The 18,846-nt window shown below is 36.9% G+C and overlaps 1 protein-coding gene across 4 annotated transcripts in view; it reads left to right on the forward strand.

The window, feature by feature from the left end:
- Window positions 1–3,569: 3,569 nt before the first annotated feature.
- COBL (cordon-bleu WH2 repeat protein) overlaps window positions 3,570–18,846 on the forward strand; it is a 304,356-nt gene continuing 289,079 nt past the window's right edge. For 2 of the 4 annotated variants that reach the window (XM_051984161.1, XM_051984165.1), the window contains exons 1-2: window positions 3,581–4,247; window positions 4,906–5,221. In XM_051984161.1, the coding sequence (XP_051840121.1) occupies window positions 5,181–5,221 (41 nt within the window). In that variant the 5' untranslated portion in view covers window positions 3,581–4,247; window positions 4,906–5,180. Of the gene's footprint in view, window positions 4,248–4,905; window positions 5,222–18,846 lie in introns of all 4 variants that reach the window. The other 2 variants (XM_051984142.1, XM_051984152.1) reach the window with 2 other exon arrangements.

Here is an 18,846-nt window from a genome sequence, read left to right on the forward strand (position 1 = left end):
TATTCCTTGCAGTTAACCACTTCCTTCCAGGACCCCATTACACCGTAATTTAAGAAGTTGTACCAGTGGCCAACTATGACTAATTCTGAAAAAGTAAATGGTCTATAATTATGGGACACTATTATTGATTTATGGATGCAAGGCCACATTTTTGAAGAGGGGTGTGTTCTAATATATGTGTCCCATTTTCTTTTTGAATGGAAACTGTCATTTTATTTTATTGTCATTTTATTGATATTTATAAGAAAGTAATGAAAAAGTTCCTCACCAGTGTAGGTCAGTATCCTCTCTGCAATTTATAGGTATAGAGAATTGCCTGAGGTCATTGAGAGTATTAAGGTCTTGAGCAGGGCCAAGCAGCCTGGATCTATCCTAGGCAGGTCTTTTTGCCTCCAAGCTAGGCCTTTCATTCACAAGAGCTCTCTCTATGCCCTATGTTGGCATAATGTATTCTATACCAACATATTTGTTACAATGTAAAGTCCGTGTGAGATGTGTATAATGTCTACATTTTTATTGCATAAGGTTCTAGGAGTAAAAAGAACAGGGACACTATTCTGCAAATACTATTCTGCTCTTAACTATGTACAAGACATTATGCTAGATGCTGAGAGAGATACAAGAACAAATAAGATACTGCCTCTGTTTTCAAGAAACTCGTTGCAAAAATGCAAAATATAAGAAATATGCACAAATAATACAAAGCATGATGAAAATACTTAGCAGAAAGAGAGAAAAAAAGAGAAAGATGAGAGAGAGAGAGAGAGAGAGAGAGAGAGAGAGAGAGAGAGAGAGAGAGAGAGAGAGAGAGAGAGAGAACATTTCAAGGAAAGGGTAAATGAAGGAGGTGGCATTTGAGCTGACTCTTGAAAGATGGGTAACTGATAGGTAGGATTTCAACAGGTAGACTTGAGGGGTGGAGCAAAAGAGATCATAGGATCATTGCTTTAGACCTGATAGGGCTATTAGAGATTGTCTAATCGAGCACCCTCATTTTACAGAAGAAGAGACTGAGGTCTTAAAGAAGTGAAATGACTTCTCCAGCATCATACAGGTAGCAAGTAACAGAACCTGGATCCAAACTCATCCTCTGCGTGATTCCATATCCAACACTATTTGCTGGTATACTACAGCTGTCCTCATGCATTCCAGATACCGGGAGTGGTGTAAACAAAGGTAAGGAGGCAAGACTACATAGAATTATGAGGAAACTAACCAGTACCTCAGTTTGATGATGATGTTCAATAGATAAGAGGGATAGTACAAAGTAAGACTATAAAGTTAGGTTGGGGCAAGATGGTGGACAGTTTCAAAATACCAGGTCAAGGAATTTAGATTTTATTTGGTAGGCAAAATTAAGTCAACAGAAATTTCTGAGCTGGGGAGTAACATGAAAAAATGCATTAAGAAGACCAGTCTAGCAATAGGGGAGCATAAATTCAATAAGGACTAAAACGATTTAAGGATCTTTAAAATTAGGAGACTGTGGCAATAGGGAATGGTCTGGCATGGTACAGGAAATGAACTTTGGAAAATAAGACTCTGCAGGACTTGATAAAAGAGAATAAGGAGTAGTAGGAGTAAAAGAGAAAAAGATGACTTTTTCCAGCTACCAGAATGATGGTGTTATGGACAGAAAGTCAGAAGGGAAATAGATTTTTAAAAGGAAGATGATTTTTCTTTGGATTTCTTCTTTATTTCAGATATTGAGTATGAGTTGCCAATAGGATACCCAGATGGAAATGTCCAGCAGATAGTTGGAAATAGGTCTGGAGTTCAGGAAGAATAGTATGGCTACAGATATAGATTTGTGTGTCCTCTGAATAAATATATCTACTCACCGTGGAAATAAAGGAGTCTTCCTGAGGAAGAAAGAGAAGCAGTCTTATATATTTTTGCAATCAGGAGCACATTCTCCCTTCTCTGCCATCCCCAACCCCTACAAAAAGTGGATAAACTGAATTTTCAACCATTTTTAATGATAAGCATGTGTATAAAACTTGTTCCATCTACTTACTATGTCAAATTTTACTAGGGTCACCAAGAAATTAATTTACTATTTCTCCAAGTCTAATATTCAAAGTGGGAGAAGGGAGAAGATAGAATAGAACTCTGTATCTGAAAAGCATATATTTGTCATGGTGTAATGGAAAAATCTCTGATCTCAGAGTAAAATCTGGAATGAATCCCAAACACTTTATAGTTATATGAATATAGTTGTCACTTATTTTTCCAGTGCCTCAGTTTCCTCAGTTATACACTGGGGATAAGAACATCTATTTCTATTGCTGTTGTAAATATCAAATGAGATAAGCACTTTGCAAATTGTAGTTATGTGTCAACTATCATTGTTTCTTTTCTGAGCTTTGGGCAAGTTTGAATTGTGGAATGACCAATAAAAAAATACATACATACATACATATATATATATATATATATATAGATAGAGAGAGAGAGAGAGAGATATAGAGAGAGAGAGAGAGAGAGAGAGAGAGAGAGAGAGAGAGAGAGAGAGAGAGAGAGAGAGAGGAAACAGTACTTTACAAATCAGAAATTTTTAACCTTTTTCATACCCTAAAAAGTTTAGTGAAACTTATGGATTCCTTATCAGAATAATACTTTTAAATGAATAAAAAAAATACATGGGAGTACAAAGGAAAGCAATTATATTGAGAGTTATCTATATCTATATATTAAATGTTCATAGACCTCAGAATAAAAAAAAAACAAAACAAAAACTTCACATTTTGTTTTATTTGTCCTGATGTGTGCTTAAAGAAATTTCAATAACCCCACTAATGAACTATTTTTATCCATTAATTTGAGTAAGATATGAATAATCTGAATGATAATTTTTCTTATCGCCATTTCCCCACGCTCCTGTGATTCAGGCATTTTTATATTTGTGTTGAGTTCCGGGCCATTGTGTTCTAAAGCCCGCTCTTTGTTTGTGTATGTAGATTGTTAGACTTTCAGTGTTGACAAAGGCTACAACTCAGGCTTTGATCTCTTCATTGCCTAGACTTAATAAGGTGATAGAGAAAATATTAATAATGTCGATTAGACTTAAGAGTGTGCTATGGGTGCATTTTTTCTCTTGGCTGTCCATTGTTAAACATCTGCCAACATTCTCTTGATTCTACCTGCTCCTGCCATTCTTTCCTCTGTTCTGGAAAATTCCTCTATGTGAGGGTCTGCATATTGGGGGTGCACAGCAGGTAGAAAGTACTATTGGGTTGCAAAAACTTAAACAAAATAAAAAAACTTTCTGGAAAACTTCCTTGGCTGGAGGCCAGGCAGAGGAAAAGGGAATTTTGTGAGCTTGAAATGTTGAAACATGTCAATTTCCCAACCTGACTACTTCTTACACACCAATATCCCACGTGCTGGGTAAGTTTGCATGTTGTACTAAGCATTTGTTTGCTAGGGTTTGCCCTTTATTCCGCAGTCTCCTCCCTTAGTGCGGTCTTGATAGTTATTGGATGGTTAAGATCTGATGTGTCAGGTGCTGAGACAGCTCTGAATAAAGTATGTTTCGTCTATGTGAGATAGTTATCTTGAGGCTCACGTAGGTGCAGAAATAGAGGCCAGTAGCAGAATTTTCCAGTAGGTCTCCACTAAAAACTCTACCTATTCCCATGCCCAAAGAATCTTCTCCAGGCTGGGAGATTCAAAGTCAGGATAACAAAGTCTTAGGAATGTGACAGATGCAAAGACTTGATAAATCCATCCCCGGCCGATGAACCAAGTGTAAGCAATCCCTCACACGCCCCACCTATCTTCTCTTCAGGCTTTCGGTCTCCCCTCGATTCTAGTTCTGGGAGAATATTTGCTCCTTCCGGAATCTAGAACTCCGATGTTCCCGGCTGCAACCTCAAGCACCTGGGCTGCCAACTACCTCGCATCTGAAGCCTGGCTTCCTTTCTTCCCACCCATGCATGTGAAAGTCGCCTACGGGTTAATGATTTAAAGGTGCCACGCAGGTTATTCTGTCTCTCCCCGCCACAAGGAGAGTTAGAGCGGATCTGTTTATGTAGATCTGCTTGGGGGCAGTCACACGGATCAAATGGCCGAAGTGCTTTACTACGGCCTCCTTGATTTCCCTCCTCCACTCACCGCCTCCTAAGTTTTGCGGGAGAAGGGACGAAAGGAGATTGAAGGAAGAGAGAAAGAAGAGCAGGAAAAAAACAGGTGGACAATCTCCCGGAGCGGAGGTCTCTGTCCTGCTCCTCTCGCGGCAAACTCAGGTGCCTATTGCATGAGAGCGGGGGTGGAGTAGGTGGGCTCCTGGCATTGAGTAGGGGAGGAGGGGAGCTAAAACTGTTCAAATTGGTGGTAAAGGAATGTGGGGGTGGGGGAAGGGAGTTTTGGGACCTCAGTACTTACCCTCTAGGGCTGCCTCTGAATTGGAGGGGGAGGGAAGGGAAGAAAGAACGGAAAGCAGTAAATGGGAAGGTGGAAGGTGGGGGGGTTGGGCAAAGCAATAATTGGAGAGGGGGATGCAGTAATTGTCAAAGCGGGAACGCTAAAGCAGTAATTGTCGTGGGCGGGGGGAGCAGTAATTATCGTGGGAGCGCTCAAAGCAATAACTGTCTTTAGGGGAAAGCAATAATTGTCATAAAGGTGGGATACCAGTAATTGCCTTGGGAGGAGAGCAGTAATTTTTTTTTTTTGTTGGGGGAGCGGGATGCGGTGTAGCAAGTAATAGTCGCGGGGGCAGAGTGAAGCGCTGTGGCGGGAGGAATCTAGGACCTCACTCCTAAAGCACCTTGCAACCCCCTCCCCCCCAACCTAGCCTCTACCGCTTTAGGAGAGCGACCCCTCCCTGGTTGGGTGTACTGTAGCTGCGTCTCTCTCTCTCTCTCTCTCTCTCGGGAGGGGGCCTTTGCCCACCTTCTTTTCTAGCCCCCGCGTGGCAGGACGATGGGTAAGCTAGGAAAAAGTGAATGAAGCAGGAGGAGGAGGAAGAGGAGGCGGAGGGAGGCGGCGGCGGCGTTGGCGTTGACTTTGGCGTTGGCGTTGGCTTTGGCGGCGGCTATAGCCCGAAGAGGAGGAGAAGGAGGAGGGAGCGCGCCTGACTGCCGGGGCCGCAGCGGGCGGGCTGCAAGTCGGGGTCTGGGCGCTCGGCGGCTGCGGCAGCAGCAGCGAACAGAGCAGCGCCTCCCCCTCCCAGCGGACCCATGGACAGCCTGCCGGCCTCCGGGGCCAAACCCCCGAGCGGGTAAGCCGAGGCAGCTGGGAGAGCCAGCTCGCAACTCGATTTATTCTTAAATCGCTTTCTTTGAGTTTTGATTGCCCCCGACTCACCCGCAGCGCGAATACACAGACACTGGAGGGTGCCCTCCCCGCCCTGACTAGGGTTTGGCCGCGGTGTTTGTGCGTGTGTGTGTGTGTGTGGAGGGGGGGTGATTCACTTGTCCCTCCCACTCTAACTTAGCACCAAGCTGAGTCCGAGGGGCCGACCGGGGGGGCGAATTTGGGGTGTATTTGTGTACTTTGTGTGCTGGGGTCGTTTCCCAGGTAACAATGTCAGGCCTGAGTCTAAGTGCAGTTTGTTGGGCTGCTTTCTTTTTTAAATGAGATTTAGACAGCCCAGCCCCAACCTAATTATCATCGTTATAGTCAGTAGCAAACATTTACTAATTGCACTCTACACATAAGCTTGTTCTGGGAGCTTTTATTCTCCTTGCTTAACGACCGTCCTCCCCCCCCCCCCCCCCTTCATTCCCTTCCCTCCTCCCCGCTCCACCCCATTCTTGGCTGTGGAAAGAAGTTTTGGGCATTTGAGGTGAAATCCAGAATCCGAGGTACCAAGATTTGGGGATGCCAGGGAAGTAATCCCTTTTCCTCTGCCTTCAAAATTCCCAGCTCACTACTGTGGCTTGCGGGCTCTTGTTAGCAACTTGCATCCTTGACTCCTGTGTGGTTTAGTTTTCTACTTTCACCTGTCTTATACCTGCACAAATCTAATTAATAATGGTTATGATTACTAGTAATAACATTTTTATTCACTGTCCCTCCTAAGATGTCTTCTTGGACCATAACCTCATCACAGTGCTCCTAGAACTTCTGAAATCACTTGGATGGGGGCAAATGTGCTATGAGTATTGGAAATGGAATGAGTGGGTGGGGATTGGGAGTGCACCTGCTTATGGAATGGGCCCATGCTTTCAGCCTATTTTGCACACTAGCAACTGGACTTGAACGTGGGGGAATGGGGGGGACAGCCGATCTCTTTCTCCTTGCAACTGCCCCCACTGACTCATCCAGGGTCCATATGCTGCTGCCGTTGTCCCAGTCTTTCAAAAGGGTTTTTAGAGACAGAAGTTTTCCTTTTCCTTTTTGCCAGGAAAAAGTGAAACAGTGAAGCAAATCAAATAATTTTGGAGCTCAGGAATGTTAAGAAGAATTTTTTTTTCAGTGCTCTTATGTGGTGTTTACATAATTCTTTTGATTGGACAAATCCAAGTAAAGAAAAAATGTAGGAAATCCTTTTTAATAAGTACACTAAAATAAAATAGGCAAAAACAAAACAGAATTACATTAAAATATATAATTTTAAAGTCTTGGCAAAATAGCAGTGAGTTGGAAGAATAATTTTTACCTTTAGATAAATGAGAAGAAAGGGTAAGGAAGAAACAGAAGGAAGAAAAAGATTTTCTAAGATATATATTTTGTAGACTTTTAAAAAGAGTTCCAGGAAGAACTAGATGCAATCGGTTTTTGGTATAGATTCATACACATAAAAGTTGTTTAAAGAAATAACTATCTGTTCTAAAGAGTGATCTATGAGCAGGAGAGGCCCCATTAGTCAAGCAAAAAATAATGTTTTTGATATTTAAATGGCAACAAATACAACAAGTACTATGACACCATTTGGAAATTGTTTTAGCATGTTATTAATTATTAGTGTTGATAGATAATGATCTGCCCACTCCCATCAGATCCTTAACTGGAATTATTTGATTTATATGTTGGTTTTATAGAAAAAAGTTGTTTCCACTCTTTTCTCCCTTCTTTTTAGGGTGTGAACTTACTTGTTTTAAAACGTTCAATAAGTAGAGGTCAAGAAAACATGGGATTGTTTGTGTTTTAAATCAGGGGCTAACTTTTTGGCTAGTGGTTTTGTTGAGATGACCTCAATCCTTCGGTATTAAAGGTCAGTTTAAACAATAAAATTGCTTAAAGGAATCCTTTAATATAGGTAAAGAGAACTCATTACTTGTAACAGTGATTTGTAAAGATAAGATATTGAATTATGACTGGTAGTAGGAATGCAGTCCTTTTATTGATTACTTAAAAAAAATTCTTCACTAGTTGCTTTGCTGATTAAGAAGAAGAGATAGCAATTGCAGTAAGTTTGGGTAGAATTCCTTCTGCTTGAAATTTCAACTGGAATAGAAAGTTTAAAAATGAAAATCAGTTATCTCTTGTTTTTCTACACAATAGGGAAAAGTGATTTTTTTGATTTTTTTCCAATCCTTCCAAATCTGTATGAGTAGAGTGACTATCGGTGTTGCTTCAAATAGAGACAGTATAAATCAAACAAAAAAATATTCAATTTAGACAATTTATAACTAGATTGCGAAAAAAAAAACCCAAAACAAAACATAGGTCTACACGATGATTAAAGAGTGGAACAGGATATGAACTTGGTTATTATATTGCTATGTAAACATTAAGAAAATTTTTAGTATTCTTTTTTGTTTAAAATCTGTTTTTCAATTATTTTGAAATTGGACAACATAGAAAACATTTTATTAAGGTGAATGACATTACTTCTTTAAGGAAAATACCTAGAAAAATTCTTGTTTAAGGACAAGACAGACTACTTTAATAAAGGGGAGGGAAGTTTAAAAAAAAAAAAAAGCAGCCTACCAACATCCAAGGTCATCTTTAGTTTTATACTTTAATTTCTATACTCTGCTTTTGCACAACTTTATTGAATTAACAACAAAGAAAACTAAAGTATTTGTGAGATCTTCAGAGAATATTTAGATGATAGGAACTATTACTTTTAGATTACCTGTGGTAATAGTTGGGGGAATCAAGACTATTTTCTGGATACCCGAGATCTCCTCTTGTTGGATCATGAAATTAAACACATTTTCATAGTAGTACGAAGACATTTTAATTTGCAATACAATATTAGTAGACGCAAAGCTTTTGAAGGGGAATCCTCAATAATTTTTTTTTAATATAAAGATATCCTGACTCAAAAGTTTTGAGAACTGCTGTTCTAGGATATCTATCTCATGTGTAAGTTGCTCCTGGAGACTTGTTGTTTGCAGAGTAGTTATTTGATTTTTTTTCCTATATCATGAAAGTATGTTTCTGTGCAGTACAGCACTTTGTGATTATGTAAATGCTAAAACAGCTGGTGAGTTTGGTGAAATAAAACAACTGGTCAGTTTAATGAAGTAATAAGCAAGAGAGAAACGTGTGATGTCAGCCAGATGGGACCTGGGAGATCATCCTGTGTAAACTGATTTTTCAAATGAGTAAACAGGTCAGGAGAGGTGAGGTCAGACTGCATGTTTGAAGGGATTCACTAGTTTAATCTACACTGTTGAAGGATTGTAAAAGAATCTTACTATGAGTTTAATTATTTTCAAGTGTGATATTTTGGAACTCAATTATGTTATTTTTGGATTGATAAAAGTGGAAAACATGTTTTTAAAATTGGGATATTGGTAAAAAGCCTATGATTATTTATAGTGGAAAAAATAGGCCTACAAAAATTTAACTTTTTCTTTAAAAAGAGCTATGTGAATGTCATGATAACATGAATGATTCTAGTATAGTTATGTTTAACAACAATAAGGATAACAATTAATTGCGTGTTTCAAAGCCATGCTTATTTGTTTTAGGGTTACATGTTGGATAATATGCTTCCATTCATTCAAGAGATCCAGTGTTTATTGACTGAATTAGCTGTGTTGTTTTTGTGTTGTTTTTCCCCTTTTCTTCCTGATATTTAATTATATGTGTTATTATTTAAAGGAAGATGCTATTTTGAATACATTTTCTAAATTTACTTCAGAAGGTTTGTAAATACTAAATTCAGGTGTTGCTGGATGTGAAGAATATAAGAGGCCCATGATTTTTATCTCCGAATTTAAAAATGTGACTTGAGAAGTCGGGCCCTTTTCTACCTGCAGTATTTGAACACTTCACTGACATTACATAAGCTTCTCATTGAGAACATTCTAGGTTTTCCAATAGTTGTGCAAGGGAAACAGAATTCAGTGAGAAATGTGTAGATTTGGAGAAAATTTGGACCAATCCCTGCCCCTGCCAGTTCTGGCATTTAGAAGTTTCCTGGGAGTCTCTCTTCATATTTAGAACAGATTTATTCTTCATAGTCCGGTTCCAAACATGATCACAGATGTAGAGCTGACAGGGACCGCCGAAGTCAGCTAATTTACTGATGAGGAAATTGAGGGTCAGAGAAGCAAAATTATTTGACCAAGGCCATACAGAGCCAAATAGAACTCAGATTCTGGATCATGGGCAGGTCTCCTAGGATAATCAATCATTCAGTAAGTATTTATTAATGTGCTTTAGGATCCTTAGAATCTCATGCTTTGCTCAAGCCTGACCTACAAGAAACTTTCTGATACTCTCAGCTCTGACCACCCTTCCCAAATACTTTGGATATATCTTGCATATGTTTAATATACACTTTTTAATGTGTATGTTAGCTCCCTAACATATAAACTTCCTGAGGGCAGGAACTGTTTCAAGTCGGCAAAGATTTTTTTTTTCTTTTTATTCTATAATACCAAGCACAATGCTTGGAACATAGTAGGTGTTTAATAAAGCCTCATTGATCGATTCTTTTCTTCAGCTTGGAAAAAAGTAAATGAATAGTAAAAAGAAAATTAAAATTATAAATTTTTTAAATAAAAGAATCATTATAATTAGCAAACTTGATAATTACTTCTTTTATGAACAGTGGAATATAAATTCCACAATGAAATAAGGATTTCTTTCTTTTTATCCCCAGCAACTGACTGACTTTTGTATTCAGTCAGTGCTTAATAACTATTTGTTACTTAGAACAGTTCCAAAAAAGATAAAATACATCATAAGCTACTTCTGTCTGGCCCCTAGCACAATGTTTGTCATGTAGTAAATGTTTAATAAATGTTTATTAATTGATATAAAGTAACGGTATTCTTGTTCCATAGTTGATTAGAAATCTCTAGTATTAGAAATCTACACAGTCTACCCCTGATCTATCTATCTAGTTTTATGACGTTATTTTTTTTCTTCGCAAACACTCTGGTCAAACTGGCCTTTTGCCTGTTGCCTGGTATTTCGTCTCCTGCCTTTAGTTTAAGGCAGGGTCATTTCTCCATAACTGGATTGTACTCCTTCCTCCTCATTTTTGCCCCCCCCCCCAGAAAAAAAATTCCAACCCTAACTTCCTTCAAAGCAAACCTCAATCAGCATGTTCCATACAAGGTATTTCTTCATATTTAGAGCAGATTTATTCCTGCTCCTATCAAGGACTATATTGCTTTACTCACAAGTACTTAATATCTAATAAAATTGTATGTGACATAGTCTATTTAATTTTTATATTTTATTCTTAGGGACCAATCCCTACAGTTATATCCTGTAGTTATATCCTGAATGATAACCTTGTTCTCATTCATTTTTAAAAATATCTCTTTTTTGGATGTTTACTTCTTGTCCTGTTCATTTTCTTTTATTTTGATCAATTTCAATTTTTCACTCTCCTATTCTCTTCCTTCTTTTACTTTTTTTAAATAATTTTTACAATATAGATCATGTTCCATTTTTTTTTTCAGCATTTTGAATAATGTACAGTATTCTCTTCAGTTTTACTTTTCTTTAGTCTTCCCAGTATTCCATTTTTAATTGTTTTTTTCCATCATGATCTAAAACTTTTTCCTCACATGTAGTTTGCCATTTTAGGGAGATAATTTTTCAGATTGTCCATTTTAGTAATCATTGCTTTCATGAATTATTCCATAAGTTTTAGTGAAGGCCTTAAAGTTATTAGATCCTATGGTATATCAAAGGAATTCCCCCAATAAAGGCAAATTTTTGGTGTCCCATAGGCCCCGGTCTTTAAGGAGAATAGGTGTCTCTTTTTACAAGAAAATAATTTTTTTAAAATTACTATTAATTCTACCTAACTTCCTCTATTCCTATAGTCTCGGACTCACTAGCACCCAAGTACTTTGTTGGTATTATAATGGTTTGTTCTTCCTGGGTTGCTTTGCATCACCTTAGGTTGCCTGACCAGCTAACATTTAGTCTCCCTCACTAAATGGTGAATTAAAACATGGGCTGTTTTGAAATGTAAAGTAGAAAAGATGATAATGGATTATTTCTAAACTGTGCCACTAGAACTCATGTCATCCTGCTTATCCCTCACTATCCAGAGTTTGAATTCTTTTGGGGGCTGTACTAAGGGAACTTGTTACTTATTTTGCCCAGAACTGGGCTTTCATGTCATTTCCCAGCCATTTTCAAACTATGATGGCACATGGATTCTTCTCTCCTCCTACTTTCCCTTCATGTGTTATCTTCCCTCACTAGATTGTAATCCTCTTGAAGGCATGGATTTATGCTTGCTTGTAGTTATATCCTGAATGCTAAACATTGTTCCTAGCATATAGTAAATAATTAATATTTTTCCTTCCTTCGATTAATAAACACTTATTAAGCTCCTCCTTCTTGCCTGCCTCTCTGCCTTTTTCCTTTCCTTCTCTTCTTCCTTTCCTCTCTCCTTCCTTTCCCTCTCTCTCTTCCTTCCATAATTCCTACCCTTTCCTTCTTCTCCCCCTTTCTTCCTTCCCTCCTTTCCTTTCTTTCTCCCTTTCCTTTCTTTCCCCCTTTCCTTTCTTTCTCCCTTTCCTTTCTTTCTCCCTTTCTTTTCTTTCCCCCTTTCCTTTCTTTCCCCCTTTCCTTTCTTTCCTCCTTTCCTTTCTTTCCCCCTTTCCTTTCTTTCTCCCTATCCTTTCTTTCTCCCTTTCCTTTTCTTCCCCCCTTTCCTTTCTTACCCCTTTCTTTTCCTTCCCCCCTTTCCTTTCCTTCTCTCTCTCCTTTCCTTTTCTTCTCTCCTTTCCTTTCCTTCTCTCCTTTCCTTTCCTTTTGTCCTTTCCTTTCTTTCCCTCCTTTCCTTCCCTTCTTTCTCTTCCTTCCCCCCTTTCCTACTCTTTTCCTTCCATTCCCTTTCAACCTTTTCCTTCCCTCCCTCCTCTCCCTTCCTTCCTTCCTTTCTGTCTTCCTTCTTTCCATAATTTATTGTCTTTTAGTATGTGAAAGAACCTCTTAGGAAAAAAGGATATGTTTGTTCTCTGTTACTTTAGAAGGTGAAACAAGGAACAATAGGTTGGTCCTATTGGGAAGCTAATTTTGATTTAATCTAATTACGCTAAAGAAGTAACATTCAGAAATGGATGAAATTTCCTAGTTGTAGGAATTAATTACTCATCAATAGAAGAATTGAAACAGAAGCTGAGTAAAAACCTGTCATATAAAAGGGGATTTGAGCACTATCTTGGAGAATAGGTAAAATCCAGTTATTATAAATACCAGTACCAGGAAAGTTTTAGGAAAAAAAAAAAAAACAAAACTTTTCCCTGCCAAGAACCTGTGTATTTTAAGTAGTATGCAATATAAATTCCAGGACAGTAAAATGGTTTGAACAAATCCTCAAAAGTTTATGAGATTTCATCCATATTTATTAATTAGCTCTTTATACTACAAAACCTTGTAGTTCTTTTTTTGGTATATCACAGTTATTTCCTGAATTTTTTTTTTACTACCTACCCTCACCCTCACCTCCACTAAACTCTGTTTTATAATATATCTAACTTAATTTCTCCAATCCCCCTCCACTTGAGAGTACCATTCTTAAATAACTTCAGTAGAATACAAGGTCCTTGAAGACAGAGACCTATTTCATTTTTGCCATTGTACATTTAGCAAAGTGTCTATCTCCTAGCTGGAATTGAATAAATAGTAATAATTCACTTATTCAGCAACTTTTATCTTTTTATCTTTCCTTTAACTACTAGCTCATGCATGCATGCATATAAAATAGCAATGCAAAGTAGTCATGTTAACACAATTGTTTTTTGAAAATTAGAGAATTTTTTCTTTCTTTTCATACTTTTCCTACTGATTTGTGATATTTTACACATTACATTAGTATTCTGAGATGTTAGTTTTCTGTCTTGTATTTAAGTTGGTGCCAGCTATTTGAGATTGAATAGTATTGCTTCTTCACCATAAATTCAAGAAAGTGTTAAAGGCTTGTCCATATTTCCCTTATCCAAATACAGTGTTTTCTTTTATTAAAGAAATAGCTATAAACCAATTTCACTGACCTTGATTGGATCAATGATGATTTTTTAAAAATAATTATAACTTTTTATTGACAGAACATATGCCAGGGTAATTTTTTACAACATTATCACTTGCACTTACTTCTGTTCCGACTTTTCCCCTCCCTCCCTCCACCCCCTCCCCCAGATGGCAAGCAGTCCTATACATGCTAAATATGTCACAGTATATCCTAGATACAATATATGTATGCAGAACCAAACTGTTCTCTTGTTGCACAGGAAGAATTGGATTCAGAAGGTTAAAAATAACCCGGGAAGAAAAACAAAAATGCAAACAGTTTACATTCATTTCCCAGTGTTCTTTCTCTGGCTGTAGCTGCTTCTGTCCATCATTGATCAATTGAAACTGAGTTAGATCGTCTCTTTGTCGAAGAAATCCACTTCCATCAGAATACATCCTCATACAGTATTGTTGTTGAAGTGTATAATGATCTCCTGGTTCTGCTCATTTCACTCAGCTTCAGTCCATGTAAGTCTCTCCAGTCCTCTCTGTATTCATCCTGCTGGTCATTTCTTACAGAACAATAATATTCCATAACATTCATATACCACAATTTACCCAATCATTCTCCAATTGATGGGCATCCATTTGTTTTCCAGTTTCTAGCCACTACAAACAGGGCTGCCACAAACATTTTGGTGCATACAGGTCCCTTTCCTTTTTTTAGTATTTCTTTGGGATATAAGCCCAGAAGTAACACTGCTGGATCAAAGGGTATGCACAGTTTGATAACTTTTGGGGCATAATTCCAGATTGCTCTCCAGAATGGCTGGATGTATTTACAATTCTACCAACAATGCATCAGTGTCCCGGGTTTTCCCGTATCCCCTCCAACATTCATCATTATCTTTTCCTGTCATCTTAGCCAATCTGACAGGTGTATAGTGGTATCTCAGAGTTGTCTTAATTTGCATTTCTCTGATCAATAGTGATTTGGAGGACCTTTTCATATGAGTGGAAATAGTTTCAATTTCATCATCTGAAAATTGTCTGTTCGTATCCTTTGACCGTTTATCAATTGGAGAATGGCTTGATTTCTTATAAATTAGAGTCAATTCTCTATATATTTTGGAAATAAGGCCTTTATCAGAACCTTTAACTGTGAAAACGTTTTCCCAGTTTGTTGCTTCCCTTCTAATCTTGTTTGCATTAGTTTTGTTTGTACAAAGGCTTTTTAATTTGATATAATTAAAATTTTCTATTTTGTGATCAATAATGATCTCTAGTTCTTCTTTAGTCACAAATTCCTTCCTCCTCCACAAGTCTGAGAGATAAACTATCCTATGTTCCTCTAATTTATTTATGATCTCGTTCTTTATACCTAAATCATGGACTCATTTTGATCTTATCAAGGTTAAGTGTGGGTCCATGCCTAATTTCTACTATACTAATTTCCAGTTATCCCAGCAGTTTTTGTCAAATAATGAATTCTTATTCCAAAAGTTTGGATCTTTGAGTTTGTCAAACACTAGATTGCTAAAGTTCATTATTTTGTCTTGTGAATCTAACCTATTCTACTGAACTGCTAATCTATTTCTTAGCCAATACTAAATGGTTTTGGTGACTGCTGCTTTATAATAAAGTTTTAGATCACCTTCATTTGATTTTTTTTTCATTAATTCCCTTGAAATTCTCAATCTTTTGTTCTTCCATATGAATTTTGTTGTTATTTTTTCTAGATCATTAAAATATTTTCTTGGGAGTCTGATTGGTATAGCACTAAATAAATAGATTAGAGAATATTGTCATCTTTATTATATTTGCTCAGCCTATCCAAGAGCACTTAATATTTTTCCAATTATTTAAATCTGACTTTAATTGTGTGGAAAGTGTTTTGTAATTTTGCTCATATAATTCCTGACTTTTCTTTGGCGGATAGACTCCCAAATATTTTATGCTATTGACAGTTATTTTGAATGGAATTTCTCTTTGTATCTCTTGCTATTGGAATTTATTGGTGATGTATAAAAATGTTGAGGATTTATGTGGATTTATTTTATATCCTGCAACTTTGCTAAAGTTATGAATTATTTCTAATAGTTTTTTAGTAGAGTCTCTATGGTTCTCTAAGTATACCATCTGCAAAGAGTGATAGTTTGGTTTCCTCATTACCTACTCTAATTCCTTTAATCTCTTTCTCAACTCTTATTGACGAGGCTAGTGAAAAACTCACTACTATTAAAGAGAGGCAGAAGAACTCTGTCTAGTGGCATTTTGGGGAAAGGGATTTTAAGAACAACTCTCTGAACTTCAGTTTCCCTGTCAGTAAATTGAGACCATTAGAATAAATTAACTCTAACGTTCCTTCCATTTATAAAAATTACATGAGCAGTTTTTTTTCCAAAACGACTTTATTAACTAATGATAAAATTATTTGTAAAGTAATAAATATGTTTATTTCTCTTTATGTGATTCATCTTAAAGTTATCTTTCTTATCTGTGGCCTTGATTGTATAAAAATAATCAAATCCTTTGGGTTTAAGATATTTAGTTTTCCTAATATCCCATGGCCAATGATGCTAGCTAGATAGAGACTAATTGTTGGAGACTTTCAAAATTAATGGTCATATTATTTATAATGAAATAATATTTTATTTAAAGTGGCTGTATTTCTGATATTGTGATGAGACCAAATCATATTGGTGAGCTGTTTGTATTTTGGAGGAAGGGAGAGATACATTATTTTAATTGACTTTTCCATAGTTTCTATATTTATTTTCAAGTGTCTCAAAAACAGGATCACTAGAAAATAGTAGTCCTTGAGGGTTTCCCAAAATATTAGTTTGCCAGGTATCAAGTGGCTTAGAACTACCTTGACTAATGAATGCTTCTGCTATGGTCCGTTCTTGGTATAAGAAAAGGAAACTGAGCTCAAAACTTGTGGCACACTCCTAAGCAGTATAAAAATCTTTGTGATTCATCACATTAGCAGTTTATTTCATATATGGTAATTCACAGAGCATCTCTAGTAACTTAATGTCCCTCAGAATAAGATACATCATTTCATTTAGTCTGCAAGTGAAATCTGAGAGTCTTCCTTAGCTGAATGTAGAATACTTAGCAATTGTCAGTATAGGAAAAAAATAATTGCTGTGTATAATCAAATACCTACTTTGTGCTAAGCATTGAAGGGTGTAAAGACAAAATGAAATTGACCTTCTTCACAAGGCACTTACATTCAATATGTGGAAGTAACATGTATATGTTTAAGTAAAAACAAATACACACACACACACACACACATATAATAAATATAACTTCCAGGGTGGGTTAATTCCAGATTCAAGTGGAGCTGCAACTCAGGCTCCTTTGAGATTCAGGACAATTGTAACTTTAGATGCTCTAAACCGTATTTCAGTCACTTCATAAGTTGAGAGTCATGAAGTCAACAGATATTTAATAAGTACCTATTATATCCATATGTTCATATGGACTATTTGTGCCCGACCTATGGTAGGGCTTTCCAGATTCGTATTGGTCTGATGAGCCATAGTCGGACACACTGTACCTTGATCCCAACATAATGATGTTATTTTGGTCCTCTTGGACAACCACTGTGCTAAGTACTAGGGATACAAAGAAAGGAAAAGGATGGAGCCCACTTCCAAGGAACTCACTGCCTAATGGGAGACAAAACATCTGCCTACAAATAAGATGTACTGTACTTGGAGATGATCTCAGAGGAAGGCACTAAGAGTAAGGATTGGCAAATGCTTCTTCCAGAAGGAAGCACTTTAGCTGAGGCTTGAAGGAAGCCAAGGAAAGCAGAAAGGGGAGTTGAGGGAGAGCATTCAGCCTTGAGTCTGGAGATCCGAATTTCTTGTGAAAGGAACCAAAAAGCAGCCAGTGTGGTTGGATTGCAGAGTCCTTTGGAGGTGGGAGGGAGGGAAGGAAGGAGAGTAGTAAGGAGAGGTAGAAAGGACTCTGAATATTAAATAGATGCTGATATGTCTGATCCTGGCCATAAGGGGAAGCCACTGGAGTTTAATGAATTGGGTGGGAGTGGGGTGAAGAGTGGTGTGGTGCAATCTGCATTTTAGAAAGATGCTTTGTGATAAGAGTGGCCATCTAAACTAGAAGTATAATTTAAGGGTGAATATTTTTGCCTGACTGATAATATGGAATTTGAAAGAGAAGATATAGTTTTTCCCCTTAATTTAATATTGTGGAAGTAGTTTGTAAAAATCAGTTCAAGTTTGGGCCCTGAAAGTGGAAATGAAAAGGATATCTACCTTCAAACTCTGAAGCAGGATATGTCAAGAATTTCTATCAGAATATATATAAAATAGCTGCTAAGGGAACAAGATGAAAATCAAAGGGAAAACCCAGGTTTTAGGAATTGATCATTTAGCCCACAAAAATCTTATTCTGATATTGCCATATGACACAAAGATAAAACTAGGTTTTCAATTTTTGGGCAGGATTGAGCTGAAAAGGCTTTGAAATTTTGCTCTATCTCCCCAAGAGGAGAGGGTCTGTACTATAAGCTTGGCCACCAGATCTGACCTTTTTTGGCTTGCTAACTCATAATTTAGATTGAATAACCAGGGAAAGCATACAGGAAATTCAATAAAGTCTCTAAAATAAAAACTGTGCTGAGAAGGAAAAACTCTAAGTGTGTAGAAGCTAAATTCTAGGCATAACTAATATAAAATGACAATGTGCATTCAGAAATGAGATTTGGCAGTCTTGACTGCTTTCCTCATTACCTCATAATTTACTTATTGAATAAGTATCAGGAACCATTAGTGTTCATTAAGAGGTGTTAACATATCAAAAGAGTAACAATTTATGTTTGTATTTACTCTTTTGTTCTATGGTTAATTGATGGGTTTAAAAGCACTTTTGAAGAGCTAATACCCTGATAATTAAGACTATTCAGTAAACAAACTGGTAGGTTTAGAAATTCATTGGCTCACACAAGCAAAATCTACAGATTTACTTTGCTTTGGTGCTTAGTTTCAGTTTAAAATGGTCCTCCTTGGGTTATGTTTACACGATGCCATCTTTTTAATCATTCTAGTAAAAATGTCCTAGTTTAGTTCAAAACCATTTTTTCATCATTCATTTTTATTTTTGACTTATGGAATAAAACAAGCATTTCCATAATAATACAGTAATACAATACTAAAACAATAAAAGCAGATTATTGCACATGAAGCTATTCAGTTCAACTCCATTTTTTCTTCATTAATTTTAATTTATGGAATAAAACAAAACATTTCCGTAATATAGTACAATAAAAAATGATTGCACATGAAGCTGCAAATCTATTATGCACAACTTGCTATTCATTTTAAATAGACAACAAAATTAAATGTAAATTATTTTTCTCCTCCTCCTCCTCCCAGAGATAGCTACCATTAGACACAAATAGGGGTGTGTGTGTGTGTGTGTGTGTGTGTGTGTGTGTGTGAAGATTATTGTATACATACTTCTCTTTATCTTGTTCTT

This window comes from Antechinus flavipes, chromosome 1 (genome assembly GCF_016432865.1).
Source record: "Antechinus flavipes isolate AdamAnt ecotype Samford, QLD, Australia chromosome 1, AdamAnt_v2, whole genome shotgun sequence".
Taxonomy (NCBI): Eukaryota; Metazoa; Chordata; class Mammalia; order Dasyuromorphia; family Dasyuridae; genus Antechinus; species Antechinus flavipes.